At 41.5% G+C, this 18,258-nt stretch overlaps 2 protein-coding genes across 6 annotated transcripts in view; one reads left to right on the forward strand and one right to left on the reverse strand.

Annotated features, from left to right (window-relative positions):
* Positions 1-23: 23 nt before the first annotated feature.
* On the forward strand, positions 24-11,893 carry rlig1 (RNA 5'-phosphate and 3'-OH ligase 1). 2 transcript variants are annotated; one of them, XM_048548857.2, is made up of 8 exons: positions 24-473; positions 550-712; positions 4,858-4,975; positions 7,318-7,410; positions 8,173-8,289; positions 8,398-8,592; positions 9,737-9,906; positions 10,922-11,893. In XM_048548857.2, coding segments are annotated over exons 1-8 (1,059 nt in total). In that variant the 5' UTR covers positions 24-471; the 3' UTR covers positions 11,123-11,893. The 2 variants fall into 2 exon arrangements, with proteins under 2 accessions (XP_048404814.1, XP_048404815.1); XM_048548858.1 differs by lacking the exons at positions 24-473; positions 7,318-7,410.
* The window catches only part of cep290 (centrosomal protein 290), a 139,926-nt gene continuing 133,250 nt past the window's right edge, over positions 11,583-18,258 (reverse strand). Inside the window, exons 52-55 of one of the 4 annotated variants that reach the window (XM_048548846.2) lie at positions 17,889-17,962; positions 17,340-17,440; positions 16,161-16,264; positions 11,583-15,161 (exon numbers count right to left, since the gene is read on the reverse strand). In XM_048548846.2, coding sequence (XP_048404803.1) covers positions 14,973-15,161; positions 16,161-16,264; positions 17,340-17,440; positions 17,889-17,962 — 468 coding nt within the window. In that variant the 3' untranslated portion in view covers positions 11,583-14,972. Of the gene's footprint in view, positions 15,162-16,160; positions 16,265-17,339; positions 17,441-17,888; positions 17,963-18,258 lie in introns of those variants that run through there. The other 3 variants (XM_048548847.2, XM_048548849.2, XM_048548848.2) reach the window with 3 other exon arrangements.

The raw sequence follows: 18,258 nt of genomic DNA on the forward strand, positions 1-18,258 counted from the left end.
TAAGGAGACATGAGAGCATAGGTTTAAAGTGATTTGCAAAAGGTACGAATGTGATGTGAGAGGGGAAAGTAAAACTTTTTCACTGAGGGAGTAGTTAGGATCTGGATTGTACTGTCTGTTAAGTGTAATAGAAGAAATTCAGTTTAGACATTTAAGAGGGATTGGACGATTATTGCTGTAGAATTTGTATACCGCCCCCCACCGTGTGTGCGCAAGCTCTCTGAGCATTTTGACTCGTGTCAATTTCCTGCCCTTTTTACCCTGTAGTCCTGCACATTGTACTTTAAGCAATTAGCGTCTGGCCTCTGCAATCTCGACGTTGCTGGAACGTAGATACTTACAGCCTCCGGCGTACGCTGAGGACATATACCAGCAGCGTTGCGCAGGCGCTATGAGTGGAGATTGTCGCACTTTTCGGCGTAACGATGATGATTTGGGGAGCGGACCTTGTTCTCAGCGTTTTATTGCAGAATGTTAGTGAGTTTTCATTTACTGTGCAGTTGCATTGATCCAGTTTAACAATTGCTTGCTTTGTGTGTGTGTATACAGGAGGCAGGTGAAGGCCGGATCGGCTCCTGGTTCCTGCCCGCATTCCAAGCTCTGCACCCCGGCGGGCAGAGTCATGCAGCGGCCGGGCTCAGTGCAACAGAAGGTCCCCACTGCTTTCAGCACTGCAGTGAGGGACGAGCCAGCAACCAAGCGGCATAACCAGGTATGGAACAGCACTGCCTCGGTCTGGGAGGGACAATGTGCAAAATGCAGAGCTCTCTCCAGGTTGCATTCACGTTAAACCTTAAAGAGTAAACACTCATCACATCCGGTGCAAAGTCCGGGCTTTCAGTTTTAATTCATCATTTGCAAATCGAAGAGGTGTACCCGGCTGTTCATGCTGTACCCGGCCTCCCATCTGGTTTCAGATGGGAAGACATCCAGGATACAGAGAGAGAGAGATATGCCGTTAAGTTTTTGTGATTTTTGACCGCACTTCCATGCATTTGGATGGTGTCTTGCACGGACACCAGGACGTTACCTCAAAATGTTCTACAACCCATGATTTGCATCCGAAAGCGTAGCTACTGTCCGTCCCCTTCCTCCACAACCTACCACACAGGCACATATAGTTTGTGGGTAACAAGTTGCCATGATCAGGAATGTGGCAAATAAGCAGGATGCTTGTTGTTCAAAATAACATTAAAAATTAACTTCCTAAAGCCTGACAACTATCTGCAAGGCACAAGTCAGGAGTGGGATGGAATATCCTTCACTAGTCTGGATAAGTGAAGCTCCCAACAGTCGAAGCTTGATACCATTCACGACAGAGCGGACCACTCACCAAATTGGCACCACGTTGACAAACGTCCACTCTCTCCACCGCCAATGCACGGTAGCAGCACTGTGTATCATCCACAAGATGCACTGCAGAAATTCACCATTCATCGGCGGTCCCTCAAAAACGAGGATAGCTCCTCCGCTCCCAGGGTGACTCTGTGGCTTCTGCAGACTCTTACACTTGGGGCAGAAGGTGATCGTGGGAAGGAGTGAATGAGGGATTAGTGTGGCATTGCACGCCTTGTGCTGTTTTTGAACGGCTTCCACTTTTTACCGCGGTGCGTGACGTCTTCTTGGATGCTCCACGTCCACTTTGGACAGTCTTGGACTGGTGTTGTTCAGGTGTCAGTGAGAATGAAGCGCTTCACCAGTGAGGCATGAGAATATCACTGAAGCACTTCCTCTGTCCATCTGACCTGTTTTGAGCTGGGAGTAGAGCACCTGTTTGGGGAGTCTTGTGTCAGTCATGGGAGTGATGTGCTCAGCCCATTGCGGCTGATCAAGCATGGTCAGTATCTTCGATGTAGGCCTAGTCAAGGATGCTGGTACTCGTGTGTCTTTCTTCCCAGTGGATTCGCAGGGTCTTCTGCAGGCAGTATCGGTAGTACTGCTCCTTCGGGTGTCAGCTGTAGACAGCCTATGTCTCAGAGCCATATCGGAGGTGGGAACCACCACATCTGTGCATATCATGAGCTTGGTGTTGGATCTGATGTTGTTGACCTTGAACACCCTTTTCTTCAGGCCCCCAAAGGTGAGGAGGTGGTGCTGGATCTAGAAATTCAGCAAGGGTCCTAAGACAACACCTTCCAAATACACAGCTACTACTATCTAAAAAGATAAGGGCAACAGATACGTGGAGATGCTATCTGCAAGTTTCCCTTCGTCCGCACATGCATTGTTACACCCACAGTCACTCTTAGTTTTAAAAACTCTTGATAGGATTTGTAACTGGCCAAAGTAGTGATGACAGGCTCATTCTAATCAAAAATGCATTGGTTTTCTCTTTCCCCTCTGATTAAAATTTATTCCAGACTATATCCCAGTTTGGATTAAACTGCTTTGTACAGTCAAAGTTTAATGACTTGGAGGGAGAATTTTGACATGCATTTACCTAGTAACAAAATGGAGCATTCTGAAATATCTTCAAAAAAACCTTTACCTTAGATTTTTTTTCCTGAGAACCATTCTTCTCAATATAGTTGTATTTCTCTGCTGATAACTATTTTTGTTACAAAAATATACTTTATTCATAAATGATCTTTATATGCACACGCAGGTACTAAAGCAGTTCTGTACAGCCTTTGCATTTGAAGAAAGAAAAGACATGAATTTGCGGTAAAGAGAGGGTTGAAAGAACTGAATGTACCCTTGTTGCACTTTCGCCGGAAGCCCTTCAACTGTGGGTCTTTCCCCACTGTGCCTTGGCAGCAGCAGCTTCCCCCAAGCTTTAGTGCATCCCTTAGTGCATAGCCCTGGACCTTGGAATGTGCTAGTCGGCTACACTGAGAGCCTCATGCTTCTCAGGAATACAGTCACCTACATTTAGGACAAAGGGGTGTACTCCTGCCTCATCAGCCTGGACCACGAGAAAGCCTTTGACAGGATATTGCACACTCACATGTGGGATGTGCTGTCCAAAATGGGCTTTTGGGGAGGAATCTACAATCGGATCTGAGTAATCTACACCATTAGTAGTGCAGTCTTAATCATCAAAATCAGAAAAGTTCCCAGTCAGATCTGGAGGCAGGCAGGGCTTCCCACTCTCTCCTGCCTTATTAATGTGTTGTATAGAACCTTTTGTTCGGCCCTTCAGGAAGGGTGTGAGTCTGATAAGGGTGACTATTAATGGTAGTGGCGGCCTGCAGGCCAGAGCTCCCTGTGCGTGAATGATGCTGTTTTCTGCTTGGATCTGTACTCCTTGTGTAGAGTCCAGAGCATCTGGAAACAATTCAAACTGGCCTCCAGAACCAAGGTAAATCGAGTAAACAATTAGGCCATGTTCTTTGAGAACTGGGCTAAATGATCCTTTATGCCCTCCCACCAGCTTCACTATCAGGTCAGATTATCTGAATGTGCTGGGAGTGCCCAGGCATGTGCAAAAACATGGGAGGAACATATCACCAAGGCAAGGCAGAAACTGGGCAGGTGGGAGCACCACTCCCTCTCCGTTGTGAGTAAAAACCTGGTCATCAGGTATGAGATACTCTGTGTTGTTGTATGTGGCCCAAGTCTGGCCACTCACTGAGCCTGCATCACTGCAAATCACCCAAGCCGTCTTCTACTTCATCTGGAGGCCATGGATGGATTGGGTTTGCAGGGAAACCATGTACAAAGCTCTGGATAAAGAGGAAGGAAAGAATGTGCCCACCGCTGCCCTCCCGCTGATTGCCTCCTTTGTGTGTGGCTGCATCAAGCTGTGAATAGAGTCTTAATACATAAACACCAAGTGTCACTATTTCCTGGAGTTGTACCTCTCCCTCATGTTGTGAAGGATGTGTCTGGCCTTGTTTCAGTGAAATGGTCCAAGTAGTTGACCAGGAACCTGTCCCTTTTGGAAGAATTAATAAAGGAAAACACCTTCAACCAAAAGTCAGGAAATGGTGAGGAGGTAGCGCTCGAGACCCTGTGGGAAAAGGAGAGGGTGGATCCTATCGGCTAGTTCTTTGAGCAGACTGTCAAAGACATTTGCCAATATGCATCACTGTTAGAGCTTTCCAACAAAGACTAAGACATAGCTTGGCTGGTGGTGAGATCTTGGCCCTGTTAGCTTTATTAATGTTAACTTCTAGTACATGGCACTTCGCTAAGATGCAAGTTTCAAAAGAGCGCTCTGATTGTGTCCCATGATGGATGGTGTTGACTGCAAGCTTGTTTAACAAAATGTACAGAAACTTTGGAAAAAGACAGCATTCCATTTGTGAAAAGCATGTTTAACACAAAAGTTGTTAAACTCATGTAAAACGCTAATCTGACCTCAACTAGGTCATTCTGGAGTCACACTTCAGAAAGGATGTGAAGGCCTTGGACACGTTGCAGAAGAGACTGATGAGAATGTTTCCCAGGATGAGGAATTTCAGGTATGAAGATAGATGGGAGAAGTTGGTACGTTAGCCTTGGAGAAGAGAAAGTTGAGGGAAGTCGTTAAAAATTATGGTGTGTCTGGACAGACTACGTAGAAACAAACTGTTTCTGTTGGTTAAAGGATTGAGATTTAATGTAGTCGGAAAAAGAAGTAAGTGTGTCCTGCTGTGAATGGTTAGGGTCTGTTGTACACTTACTGAGAATAGGTTCATTGAAGGAATTGGATTGTTATCTAAAAAGGAAGAATACAGGGAGCAGGCAGGGAAAGTAGTACGAGGTGAATTGTTGAGCCACCATGTGTGCTGTAACCATTTTAGGGATTGCTTGCTCATACTCTGTTTGACCAGCTCTTCCAGTCGTTATTTCCAGACTGACAGAATTGAATCATCTGTCCAATCTGTTTGTAATCCAATGGGTCAGATCCTTCTCTCATAAACTTGTTTTCAGTCCTACAGAGTTTTGGCCACTGGAGAGCTAAGTCTGAAGGCACTGGAGGCAGATATACATCATGCGATTGCTACTGAGAAAGTGGATGGATCCTGCTGTTATGTTACTAAGTACAAAGGTAACAGAACTGACAGGCCATTGTTTCAAAAAGAAAGAAAAGTGTCCTTTAAAATAAAAAAAAGTGCATTGGAGCATAAACTACAGCATAATGATAATGTTACTGTACTAGCATTCCAAAGGACCAGATTAATGATCTGGAGATGTGCTCAACTCCCACCATGACAACGGGTAGAATTTAAATTCAATAAGTTAATGTTTTAAAGTAAAAATTTCATTCCATTAATAATTCATTGAAAATGTGCCTGGCTCATTGAAGTTCAGAATGTGGTTAATAAAATGCATAGTATTTTAGTCTTTATTAATAGATGAATAGAGTTCAAGGAGGTAATGTTGAATGTGTATCGATTGCTTATTCAGTCTCTGCTTGAGTATTGATCTGATTTATTATTGTCACATGTGCCTAGGAGGAATGAAAAGTTTTTCTTGCAGCCCTCGTAGATCATACTGTACAAAGTGCATTAGGCTAATAGAACAGATCACGGAATACAATGGTACGGCTATGGCGAAGGTGCACGAAGAGTGAAATTAACATTAAATTTAAAATTTGAGAGGCCCACTCAGAAGTCTTAATGATAGTAGTGAAGAAGCTGCTCTTGAATCTATTTGTATGTACGTATAAACTTCTTTATCTTCTGCCCGATGGAAGAGAGTATAACCAGGATGGGAGGGGTCTTTGATTATATTGTTTGCTTTGCAAGGCAGCAGGAAGTACAGATGCAGTCAATGGACATTGCTTCCAGTTCTGGGCATCACACTTGGGAAGGATGTGATAGCATTCAAAAGCTTCCAGAAAAGGTTCATGAGAATGGCTATGAGGATGAGGAACCTCTCTTATGAGGATAAATTGGAGAAGCTGGTTTTGTTTTCTGTGGATGAAAGAAGACCAAGAAGAGATTTAGCAGTGTTATTCAAAATTGTGAAAAAGGTTTCTGGACAAAGTAACGTGGGAGATAATGTTCCCATGTGTGAGAGGATTAAAAACAAAAAGACACAGATTTAACATGATTAGTACAAGAAACAAAAGTGATGGGAGGAAAACCTTTTTCATACAGTGATAGTTTATGGTCTGGAATGCACTGCCTGAGAGTGTGACCAGAAGATGTAGGAGCAGAAGCAGACTATTCAGCCCATCGAGCCTGTTCCACCTTTCAATGGGATCATGGTTGATCTGCTAATCGTCAGTTTCACTTTGCTGCCTTAGCCCTTTCCTGTTCTCAGCCTTTTATATTCTTAAAGACCAGCCTCTATAGCCCTGTGTGGTAAAGAATTCCATAGATTCACTGCCCTCTGAGAGAAGGATTCTTCCTCATTCTGTGTCTTAACTGGGTGATCCCTTGCTATGAGATTGTGCCCTTCATCATCCAGAATCTGTGAATTTCTAACACATTCGAATGTAGACCAGGATAATGGTGAAAGCATTACATTCCTCAAGACAATGACCAGCTGCTCCATTTGGTTCCTCTTACACTTTTGCTCTTCAGCTTAAAGCTGTATTCTTGGTAACTGGTCCCTCTCTCATTGCAGATTATTTTTCCTTAGTTTTATCAAGCTCCCTTCAAGATTTTGAACAATTACACTTCGAATCTATCTTGATCTTTCTACAGCAGCGAAGTTTTTGTTTCCAGTCACTTCACTAAATGCTCATTCCTGGTTCCATTCTGGTAAATCTCATTGGCCTTTGCTCAAAGGCCTTTTGATGCTTTTCCCAATGTGTGGTGCCCAGAATTGGTGTCAGTTCTGCACATGAAAGTCAGCAACAAATTTGTAGAAGTTCAGCATAACTTCCTTGCTTTTGTAATCTGTTCATCACTTTATAATGCTGAGGATCCCATATGTCTTTGTGACAACCCTTCTCAACTTCCAGGTCTCAGACTTGCACCTTCTTTAAAATCATACTCATGAGTTTATATACTCCTGCCTTTTCCTTTCCTTCCCCCAGTCAGTCTCTTCACTTGTTATCCTGTGTTAAATTCAGTTCCCACTTGTCTGCCCATTTTGTCAGTCTGTGCCCTGCTGAAGGCTATTATTTTCCAGTTTTCCATTCCCCATGTTTCTGAATTTGCAACATAAGTTTACAAGCTGCGATCCCACTTATTCAGTCATTATCCATTAATGGATTTAAATTCATAATGGCTTGGTTAGTTGGACCTGCCGTTTTGGTTGCTTGATGTTCAACGCTGTGTGTGTGTGTGTGTGTGTGTGTGTGTGTGTGTGTGTGTGTGTGGGAGAAAGCACGTTGACTGTCTTCTGTGCTGTGAAGTTCTGAAGTTCTTTTATACTTTGCTTAAAGCAATGGGCAGAACTCATAGTTAATGAATGTCTGATGGTAAATGTTGTCAGATTCACCATGTCTCTGGGCTCGATTGGACAGGAAACCTAACAAACAAGCTGAGAAACGATTCAGGAGATTCCAATCCTCCAAAACCAGCACCGGTAACAAGAATATTTTTCATCTCTTGTCTTATGTTTATATTGATAACTCATTGCAATTTTAAAAATACTTTTGCCTGTTCTTCCCAGTGGTTTAGATTGAGGGAACCTTTTGCATTTTAAAGGGGGAGGTGGTGGGGGATGGTGGTTTGAATGGTTCTTGCCGCCTTCCTGTTCTACCCTACGACCTGATATTCAGGGAAGGAGACTGGTGTAGAGGTGGCCTCCATTGTATCTTTGGCCTCCTCCAGCCCTACTACCCTCCTCCTCCTCCTCCTCCCCCTCCCAAGTGTTCATCTGCTCACTCCACCATTGGCAGCTGTATCACCAACCGCTTCGGTCATAAGCTGTGTAAGTCCCTCTTCGCCTCTGTAGCTCTCTCACCTCTTTAACACCCGACTAGTCAACCAACCTCTTTGTTGTTTGTCCTTGCATCAATTTAAGTAGCTTGGAGTCAAATTCTGTTTGTCTTAACCTCACTGAGGTATGCAAGTATGTGTCTTGTTGTACCGTTTAGGGAGAGATTGATTGATTGTTGATTGACCTCGAGCTGGAATTTGAAAATCTCAATCCTTGTGAATGCCAGTGTTTACATAAAGAGTAAACTGAACAGTCTGGTAGAACAGAAGGCAGATACTTGATATGTGAAAGTTAGTGATGGTGTTGAAGGGAATAGCTTAAAAAAATTCTAGATGGTATCGCTTTGTAAACAGTGCAACTGGATGGAGTGGGTGCCTCCTGACCCTTGCTCGATTTCCTCCTCAGAATTCACTTGGAATCTCGATGATGACTTTAGGACAGTTGCTGAATCCTGGATCCCAGCACATGAAGTGCTGCAAGTAAATGACCGCCTGCAGCCAGATGAAAATGGCCATATTCCTGGTACGAGTTTTCATTCTCTATATGGCATTGCTTTAAGATTCTTTGCTTGAACTTCATTTTTTAAAAAAAAAATTTTTGTTCCTCCTCTTCCCTCCAAATGATCCCAAGGTTGGGTTCCGGTAGAGAAAGGGAGCAAGTCCTACTGCTGGCATCTTTCCACTGTGAATTATGATGCTGGATTAGCACTCGTCTTGAGACCCTGCTTGGAGAAGAACCTTCTAGAAATTACTGCCGTTCCGTTAGCGGACCTTCTTGAACAAACATTGGAGCTGGTAGGAACGCACATTAACGGCAATCCGTATGGTAGGCAAACTTCTGTTTTCTCACGGTGTGTTGTCTTTTTTTAAACTGAATCTCTTGGCCGTACCTTGTTTGTGTGTCAGCTGTATGTTACATTGCATTGTTTCCTCTGAGTCAGGTCATGGCTCCAAATCCCAGTCTGAGACTCGAGTTTGTAATCCAGGTGGACACTCACAGTGTGGAACTGCAGGAGTGCTGCACTGCTGCCAGTGCCGTCTTTCGGAGCAGATGCTAAACCAATGCCCTATGTGCCCTCTCCAATATTCAACTTTGGGTTTTAAAGACAGAAACTCCCAAAGGGGCAAACTCTGTCAGTACTGCATTGGGATTGCCAGCCTACTTTTTTTGTTTTGAGGTCTGAAATCTTTGTGAATCTGAAGTGAGAGTGCGACTCACTGAACCATAGCTGCTACCTCCAGAGATGTCTGATTACCAAGTGGGGAAGGGAGCATTATGAATTAAAGAGAAGGAAACTGATCCAAAAGCATATGGAGAGGAAACATTCCTCTTTAGGTTTCTGCCCCCAGGTTGGTGGTGGTAGAGGTTCCACTTTCCTCGTGTCTGTCATTAGTGTGCTCTGGAAGGATTTAAAATTGTATAGTCAACCTGTTTAGCCATATTGTGGATGCATCTTCCCTGGACATCTGCTGGTGGGGTTCAAACCTGGAGCTCTAGGCTGAGACGTAGGAATGCTACTCACTGTGCCACAAGAGCTCCCTTGAAAAATATGAACCAGCTAAACTGATTCTTTGTGTTTACAAAGATGATTAAAAAGTCATTTTACAGCATGATAGGTCAGTATTCTGCAGCAAAGAAAGTTTAATATTACTCACTTAACCATAGCATGATCAATTGATCTTTTATCTTAATTGTTTGTGGGACTTTGCTGCAGATGTTGGCATAAAATAGTTGTCATACTCCGGAATTCCCCGAGAATGTGAAAGGAGCGACACAGTTTTTGTTTCACCAGCTTTTATCGAACACCGTCTCAAAACTGTAGTTGGGACAGATTTTGACAAGGTGAGGAATATTCCAGCTGCACTCACCTTGGTCTCATTTTGGTTGAATGTTTCCTACGTTTTGTTCCTAATGTGCTGCTTTTTGTTAGCATGGAACTGACAAGCGTTTATTCTTAACTCCGCCCTAGGGCTAGGAAACAAGAGACAACCTGTCCATTTTCTGATTTCTCATGGATCCCTGCAGATTGAGAAGCCCCTGATGCTCAACCTCTCAGATCTGATTACATGGTTTGAAGGAAGCCCTGAGGGAAAAGTTGAAGGCATCGTGTGGCACTGCGCAAATGGTGTATTATTTAAAGTAAGTGGTAAAGTAACCTGAAGGGTAGTTTGTGCTACTTGGTGTTGGGCAAACAGAAAGGTCTCTTGTATTTGGAAGTGAGTGCATGAACCCACACTTAGAATGGGTAGAGCACAGAGGAAGCCAATTGGTTCATCACCTCCATTCCAGCTCTCTGCAAGTGTAACTGAGGAAATCATACTCATTTTCTATCCCCAAAATTTTTTTTCTACTCAAAAAGCCATAATTGTATCCACCTCCACACACTCTCAGGAAGTGGTGGGCTGTTTTCTGATCTATTCTGCTGCAATGGGAGTCACAGTGTCAAGAATCCTTTGTGAGTTCATCCACATGTGACGACCTGCCCCCAGTGGAAGATTGGAACTGCTTTATGTAGCACACTCGCTATTTCTTGTCTCAGTAATACAGACTGGCCCAGTAAGAGGACTTGACATTTCTCACTTAACACCTATTGATCCACGGCACTAGTGTTCTGTGGGGTGGAGCTGCAAGTTGAATCCACCGGTATTGGTAGGCTGTGACTTTAACTGGTTAAACTTCAGGATTCCTTGCCTAAACCTCGACCCTGCTGCCCTGGACCTGAGCTCTCTGGATAAGGGAAGCATGCCTCTCTTTCTGCATTCTTATCAAGGAAACAAACTGTAGTTTGTGAATGACAGCACTTTGGAATTGTGATCCATGTTGTTTTCAGTCTAGTTGGGTATCCATCAACTGCTGTTATTTGAGAGAATGGATTTGCTGATGTTTCATTCAATGGTTGAAGGAGTAATTGTTGCTCCACTGCCCCAGAACTGACCTTGTTTCCGTCAGTCTGTTCAGGATTAGGGTTCATCATTACTTTGAAAAGGATGGAAGCTTTGAGCCCACAATGTGACATTTTGCTGTATGCTCCCAAACTATCTCTGAATTTCATGATTTTCGTTTTCTGTTTTGTGTCACACCTTTAGATATGTTGCATCCAAAAAGTAAAACATTCCATTTCCAACTGGTTAATGTCCATCTTCCTCATTTTCAGCTTCATCGTCATCACCTGGGTTTACAGTGGCCAGTGCAAGACCCGTATTTGACTGCTCGCCCCTTATCCATTAATGTTGATCTAGCAAGGTATGAGTGTGATCCTGAACCTAAGTCATCGTTCCTGGTCTTCGCAAGGCTCAATGGGAAACAGTTTGACCATTTTAAAGATATTCTGTGGGAGAATGATGCTGCAAACTAATACTGTGCTAGTCAAGGAATTCCGGTTCAGCAGGTTGGCAGTTCACAGTGGCTTGACAGTCAACAGGACTGTTATTGGTTTGTTACAATTTGCCTGCCATGTCTACAAACTTTGCTCTCAGTTCTGACAGTGGGATGTTACTGAGCAGAGTATTAAAACATTCTTTTTACATGAACATTTTAATCCTGTTCAGAAATGGTCATACAGACATTTTCTGTTCAGAGACATTGTGACACATCTCTGGAACAGTTTGGACTGGAACCAGACTCTGTCTGCTAAGAGATAGGGACACTACCATTATACCACAAGAGCCCCTTCAAAATGATCATCTTATCGTGTACACAAAATCTCAAACCAGGCACAAGCTATTTACACAGCTCACTTTGGTTGCCTGCCATTTTAATAGGTAGGTGTACAAAGTCTGTGTTTGGTTTAATATTACAGATCCAAACACCACAATGAACCAGACTTATTTCCTCAAACTGTGCTATCCAGCTCGGTCCATGTATGAAGGCATTGACTGCGTTTAGGAGCAAACTATTAGATTTTGTACCTTTTTTTAATACCATGTGTTAACTGCTCTTTGTAACTTTAAAAAGCTGTAATTTGGCTTTACTGTTGAAAAGATGCATGTATTAATCTTGCCCTTGGTTTGAGAGATTTAAAGTTTTGTTTGGTGCTGCAGTATTATTTACTATGCATTGGTGATTGCTAGTTCACCACATTTTTGTATGACATGTTCTTAAGCTTCTATTAAAATAATCCTTTTCATTTCTGCTTGGGGTGTCTTTGGCAAGGCTGGCATTTACGCTGAGCCACCTCCTTGAACTGCTGTAGTCTGTGTGGTGAAAATGGTCCAATGGTGCTGTTATAGTGGCAGGTCCAGGATTTTGACAGCAGGGTTCAAGAATGGGGTTCTTTCCAACTCATGATGGGTGTAGTTGGAATCATGCCAGCTGGGACTTGTGTACTGTTTTATTATTTGATTCCTTTAAGTCCTATCATTCAGCTTAAACAGTTCTTAATGCGATTGCAACTCTGGGATTCTGTAAGAAATATTTTGGAGCCTGTATTTGGGGAAAAGTGTTGCACTGTTGGGAGACGAGATGCTAAATCAATGCCTTATGCCCTCTTGGGTCAAATGCCTGCGATATAATACCCAGCGCAGCAATGTCCCTGTGTCCTAATCAACATCCAAACAAATAGAAACAAAATGCTGTGTGGATGCTGGAGATTTGAAACAAAAAGTGTTGTAGAAACTCAGGCAGGTCTGGCAGCATCTGTTAAGAGAGCATCTCTGTGGATGCTGAAGTTTGCCAGCAACAATACCAGAACTTTTTCTGAAGGGTCACTGGACCTGAAACGTGAGACCTGCTTTCTCTTCACAGATGCTGCTGGACCCACTGAGTTTTTCCAGCACTTTGTTTTTAATCTACAACACATGAGGAGGGAAGGGTAGTTGCAGGAAATAATCTGTTTTATATCTGTAATTTAGGAAAATGAGTATCCCAACCCGACTAAATTGTTACTTGTTTTGGTTCATCAGTTGCAAAGTCACCTTTTTATTTCTCCCCTTTTTTTCCCCTCTCTCTCAGAACAAATTTCATTATTTTCAAAAAATTACACATTATAGGGTAGTGTGCATGAAACTATTATTGTTTATGCTTGTAGAAGGCCAGTTACTACTGTAGCAGAATCAAACAAGATTACATACTACACAAAATACTTAGTGAATTGAGGTTTGAAGGGACTGCAATTTCCAACAGTCTTTAGTAAAGAACTGATGGAATATGGAAATCAGCTGATTGGAGACAAGAGGACTTTTAATGTAACAGGACATGCACTGAATCATTGAGTTTTATTTACAATTCTACTTTGTTCAAGCGATGGGGGAACGATTCCTGCATTCACACCGTGGATGTATGTTCAGTGCAGTTTTGCCCAGCCTGTTCATTTTGGTTTTGAAATTGGCTATTTCTGCGAGTCACAGGAGTCGTCGTCATGACTGTGGACTGGTCCTTATTGAACTGTTCCCCTAAATTATTTTTCTCCGCCCAAAGACAAAGAAAAAACTTTGGGGTTGTGTACATGGTGGTTTAAAAAAGGGGTAGAATTCAAGTTAGAGAGTCATAAGTTGATAATATTTTTACCTGTGATTAGAATTGCTTTATTTATAGTAAATAGTAGTTTTCAGTTAACCTGAGTTCAGAAGACAGGAAAACTGGAGACTTTGAGCAATTGTTTTAAATCTTTTAACTGTGATGATTGCAGAAGTAATGGGGCTCAAGTATCAGTGTGCTTTCCCAAATGGATTGTGACAGCAGACCTAAATGATACTTTTGTGATTTTGTTAATTTTGCTTCAAAAGTGTACAAAAGTTGCAGTCTAGTATTAAACCATCCATAAAGATTCAACTTAGAGCAGACACTCGGTTACTTAAATGATTTTTTTAAATCACTTTTTACTAAAATGAGAAGGTGAGGAGCACTTATGCTAAGAAATGGAACATGCTTTCCAAATAAATAAGATACAGAGCAAAACTCCCTCTAACAAACTATCTTCAACTGTATTTGACGATAATAAATAACAAAACCATGTTCTGTGAAGACTGTTCTAGTGTATGAGAGATAATCAACATATAAATATTCTACAAAAATACTTTTCTCTATGTGACTACTTTATTCAAAATAGATGATTTGAATAATTGCCAAACAAAAATCTAGCCTGATTACAGGCCTTAGTTAAAAGTACTAACCACTAAGTAACTGGTCCTTAGCGAGTGGGAAGTGTTGATAAATCTTTAGTCTTTAAATAGATCAGTAGTCCTCAGTTTTAACATGTAAACATACAGGAACATGTATGCATCTCCTATTCTGCACGATAGGAAAATAGGTTGCAGAGACTGAAAAGGAAATTGGTTACATCTTAACTATTGTCTGGTGCTGTAGGCAGCAGAGCTAACTTGTGACTGTCAATACATGCAACTGGATAGTTAAAGACAGATGAAGTATGGTCAAGCCTGCAAACTTCCATCACTGTCACAGATCTTTTGTTCTATATACATTGTAATTAAGTTATTTGGCTGACTTCCCTGGCTTTGGTAATGAGGATAGGAGGTTCTGTAGAATCAACCTCAAATAAAAATGAGTTTCTATGTTCATCTTGGTACTATTACTGAAGGCTGAGTGTTTGGTAAATGGGGTGGAGCCTGACTACAAAGCGGGGATGAAACATACAGCGAGATTTGCTTGGTTAATATCTGGGATGAGTCTGTAAACAACAGGACTTGAGCTGGTTCCTCGTTGGGATTTCTATAGTTGTCCATCTGTACGAGTGAGAAGCACTATTGCTCCTTCAGCATCTTAATCTCTACTACTTTTCAGAGCCCTAGTTTCTAAATGGATTAGCATCAAATGTTCTTTGAGCGCTTGTGTCAAAGATCTATGGTCTCCATGGGAAAATGAAAAATACAAAGTTCAAAGAGACAAGTTTTCCACATGCTGTCTTGCCAGCACTTGCAGACCACCTCATGCCTGCTTTGGACATGAACCTTGGTTAAATTGAGAAAAATAAAACAGCCTTTGATTAACTGCTGCTACAGACAGGGTGATGGCAGAAACCTAGAACACTCTTCCCTCCCCCCCCACAAAAAAAAGGCTGTGAAAGCAAGGGGATAACTGGAACTTCTAAAAAAAAAAGAATACTAGATACTTGTTAATGGACTGGAAGTACAAATGAGACAGGTCTGAGACGGTATGCTGAACTTCTATAAATTACAAATAGAATTGCCGAACTTGATGATCTGTCTTCCAAAAGACATGTCTAACACTGAACTTTGGAGATGCACATCTTAATCAGTGGAAATATTTTCTGGGATGGTCACTTGGACCCCAAACTGCTCCGCCAATTTCTTTAATTGTTCTTCAAGAAGAATGTTCCGTTTGACTTCCTGATTGTAATTGAACTTCAAATCCTCAAGTTCTTCAAAAAAGGAAGGGTCAAAGTTCTTCAGTTCCCTTTTCAGCTGCTGTATCTCCTCCTACAAACCAGAAAAAAAATCAAATTACCCTGTAAATACATTAAATGTTTGGGAACTTGTTACAAAACCAATGAGTGAGAATATATTCTGATTAACTTGCCATTCTGAAGAGTTTTGTGATGTTTCTCAATTTCCTAGAGATCAGCTGGTACAGACTGATTAATGAAAGATAATGTAATTCCAATGGACATAGCCAGTTTTCTGCTAACAAACCCTTTATACATTCAGTCGCCTAACCAATCAACTCCTACTCCTTAACTAGCGGTACAGGATGAGTCATTTTGAAGCTTTGACTAATGAGCCAGAGATACTACTTTGAATCCTACTACAGCAACTCGGGATGTTAAACCCAATTGAACATATCTGGAATTAAAAAGCTAGCATTACAGGGTGAGCCATTTAGGAATGAGTTATGGACAGGTTCACACAGAGAATGGTGAACCTTTGGAACTCTGGCACAGAAAGTGTTGAGGCCTAAAAAAAAGTTGAATGTTTTCAAGTAGATAGATAGGGCTAAAGGCAGGATCTGGTTAATGAGTTGGATGATCACGTGACCATATTGAATGTTAGAGCAGACTAGAAGAGCTGACTGACCTAATCCTGTTCCTACTTTCTACATTTCTATCACTAGCAGAAGGTGTGAGTAAAAATTAAATCAAGTCCCAATGAGAACCAAAATGATCAGGTTCAAACATTGATTGTTGAAGTTCATGTACAAATACACAGCATGCTTGTAAAAATGATGCAGCACAGTAGGAGGCCATTTAGTCCATCCGGTCAGTCAGCTGTTTTAAATAGAGGCATCCTCCTATTGGATCCTTATATCCCCTCAGCATTAATTTATTTCCCTTTTCTTATTGTAAATATTTACCTGACACCATTTTCAAAGTTATTTCCGGAACTTACTCCAGAATCCTGACAAAGCCCATTCTAGATCACAACTTATTATTGTAGGCTGACACTAAGTTGATTTAAGAGGTTTCAGACAAGACCGCTTACCTGCAGTTGTTGTTTCTCGAAGTCTGATGTTTTGAGTTGAGTTTGCAATTCCACTAGTTCTCCAGTCAGTTTGTCCTCGTTACTGCCTAATACATCATCGCAAACTGTAACAGGATTTAAATCAAACAGTACTATTACATTTAATGGAAAATTAAGTATTTTGTGGCAACCAAAGGACATGGTTAAACAAGGCATCCTGTTTAACCTGTAAAGTCTATGGTTCTTCAATTCTCAAGTGAATTCTATTTTAATGCCCTCAAATGTGAAATGGAGTCAGTTTCAGCTGACCAATCATTAGGCTTTTCACTCCAGATGTCAATTAGTTTGTATATCTTAAACCTTGTGAATGAGTAATTTAAATTTTCCACAGCCCAACAAACCTCAGATTTCAGTGTTCCTCTTCAGCATCCGAGATTTTAATCACTGTCATTGGCAACCGTGCCTTCAGTTGTCTGGATTCTAAGCTCTGGAATTCCCTCCTTAAACCTATTACACATCAAACATGCCATACAAATATAAATTGTTGTTCTTTCTAGAATGTTGGCAGGTGTACCCATGATGTGGTGATGGGAGCAGAAAACAGAGACTGCAGACACACATACTTCTCCCAACAAGTGCCCAGGCTTGAATGCTGTGTTTTAATTAGGCAGATCCTGGAACTTTGTTTCAGTCTTTACACGCCACTAAAAATGGGTCTTAATGTTACAGCCTGACAAATCAGAGCATACCCTTTTGATAACCAGGCTGGGAGGCTGTTTGTGGTGAGTTCTTCCATGGAAAAAGGTGAACGGTGATTAAAAGAATCAACCATTTGATTTATTGTAAAGAAATAATGAAAATCCCTCAAGTTCACTTCCAGGGTGAAGGAATATTATCTTTATGATAAATCTCCACCAGCAGCCAGTAATGGGTGGATGCAATGGGAAAGTTCACCTGGATTATGGAGGCAGTCTAAGGGGAACGTGGCCCTCCCCAGCCCACTGTAGTTAACTTTGGTTTCCCCTGTATCCTCGCACGGGGAAAGTAGGTTTTCTTTGGTTGTTCCGTATTCTAAAGTGCATTCCAGTAAACCATCTTGCTCATGCTAAATAGAAAATCTTTATTTTGATAATATTCTTGTTCAGTAGTGATATGCAACAGTAAGTGACCTAAATGTGAAAACTGCATGATAAGAGTTACCATTTCTGCTGCTGCCACTGCTGCCTTCTGATTGCTTCCTGCAGACCTTCAAATGGTGCAGAAGTTCAGCTTTTTCTTTTTCTAATCGGTCATTTGTCAATCTTTTCAGTTGATTGAAATAAAAGATAGAATTAGAAATTACCAATAAAACATATTTTAAGTTTTCAAAAAATATCACAAATGAGATTTTTATCTCACACTTGAGTTCTGCTCATTACTATGGGGTTGTTAGAGATGGAAAATAACCTTAACGCCAGTTACGAAGCTACAGTCTGAAATTTACAAACAGGTACAATCTCATTCAGACTTAGCTTGGTTCGCTATAGCTACAATTATCTGCATTTTTCAGTTCAGAGCAATGACCCTGAAAGGAAGAGGCCATAACCAGACTCCGGACTACCCTTGAGCAATGACTTAGGTGCTCAAGTAGCCTGTAGGAAGATGTTGAGGTGGATATAGGAATCCAGTTTAATACCACGTTCAGTTTTTTTTTAACATTAAAATCATGGCCACTTCCCAAGTTAAATGACCTTTTACATAAGTTTATACCTTAATAACTGAAGTTCTCTGGTCAGGCCTGGCTCTGTTTTAGCTTCTTCAGGGAAATGCTTAAGAACTTCAACCTGCAACAGAGAAACAAAATGCAACATCAATTAAAATGGTCCTGTTAATGACTTTTACACATCTTATGATTATAGTTATATTAATATGAATTAAGGGAATAGGGAGTGAGTAATTTGTTGACATACTTGGAGCTTTAAAACTTGCATTCGTTTCTGAAACATGAATAACTGGCTGATTAGAACAGGAATCAGAACCCTACCTGTATTCTCTCACATTCAATTCCTCATAACTGACTTAAGTAATCCATAATCTCAGTACTAGATTCAGTTAATTTTCTAGATAGTGCATTGCTGAA

This window comes from Stegostoma tigrinum, chromosome 18 (genome assembly GCF_030684315.1).
Source record: "Stegostoma tigrinum isolate sSteTig4 chromosome 18, sSteTig4.hap1, whole genome shotgun sequence".
In the NCBI taxonomy this organism is placed as follows: domain Eukaryota; kingdom Metazoa; phylum Chordata; class Chondrichthyes; order Orectolobiformes; family Stegostomatidae; genus Stegostoma; species Stegostoma tigrinum.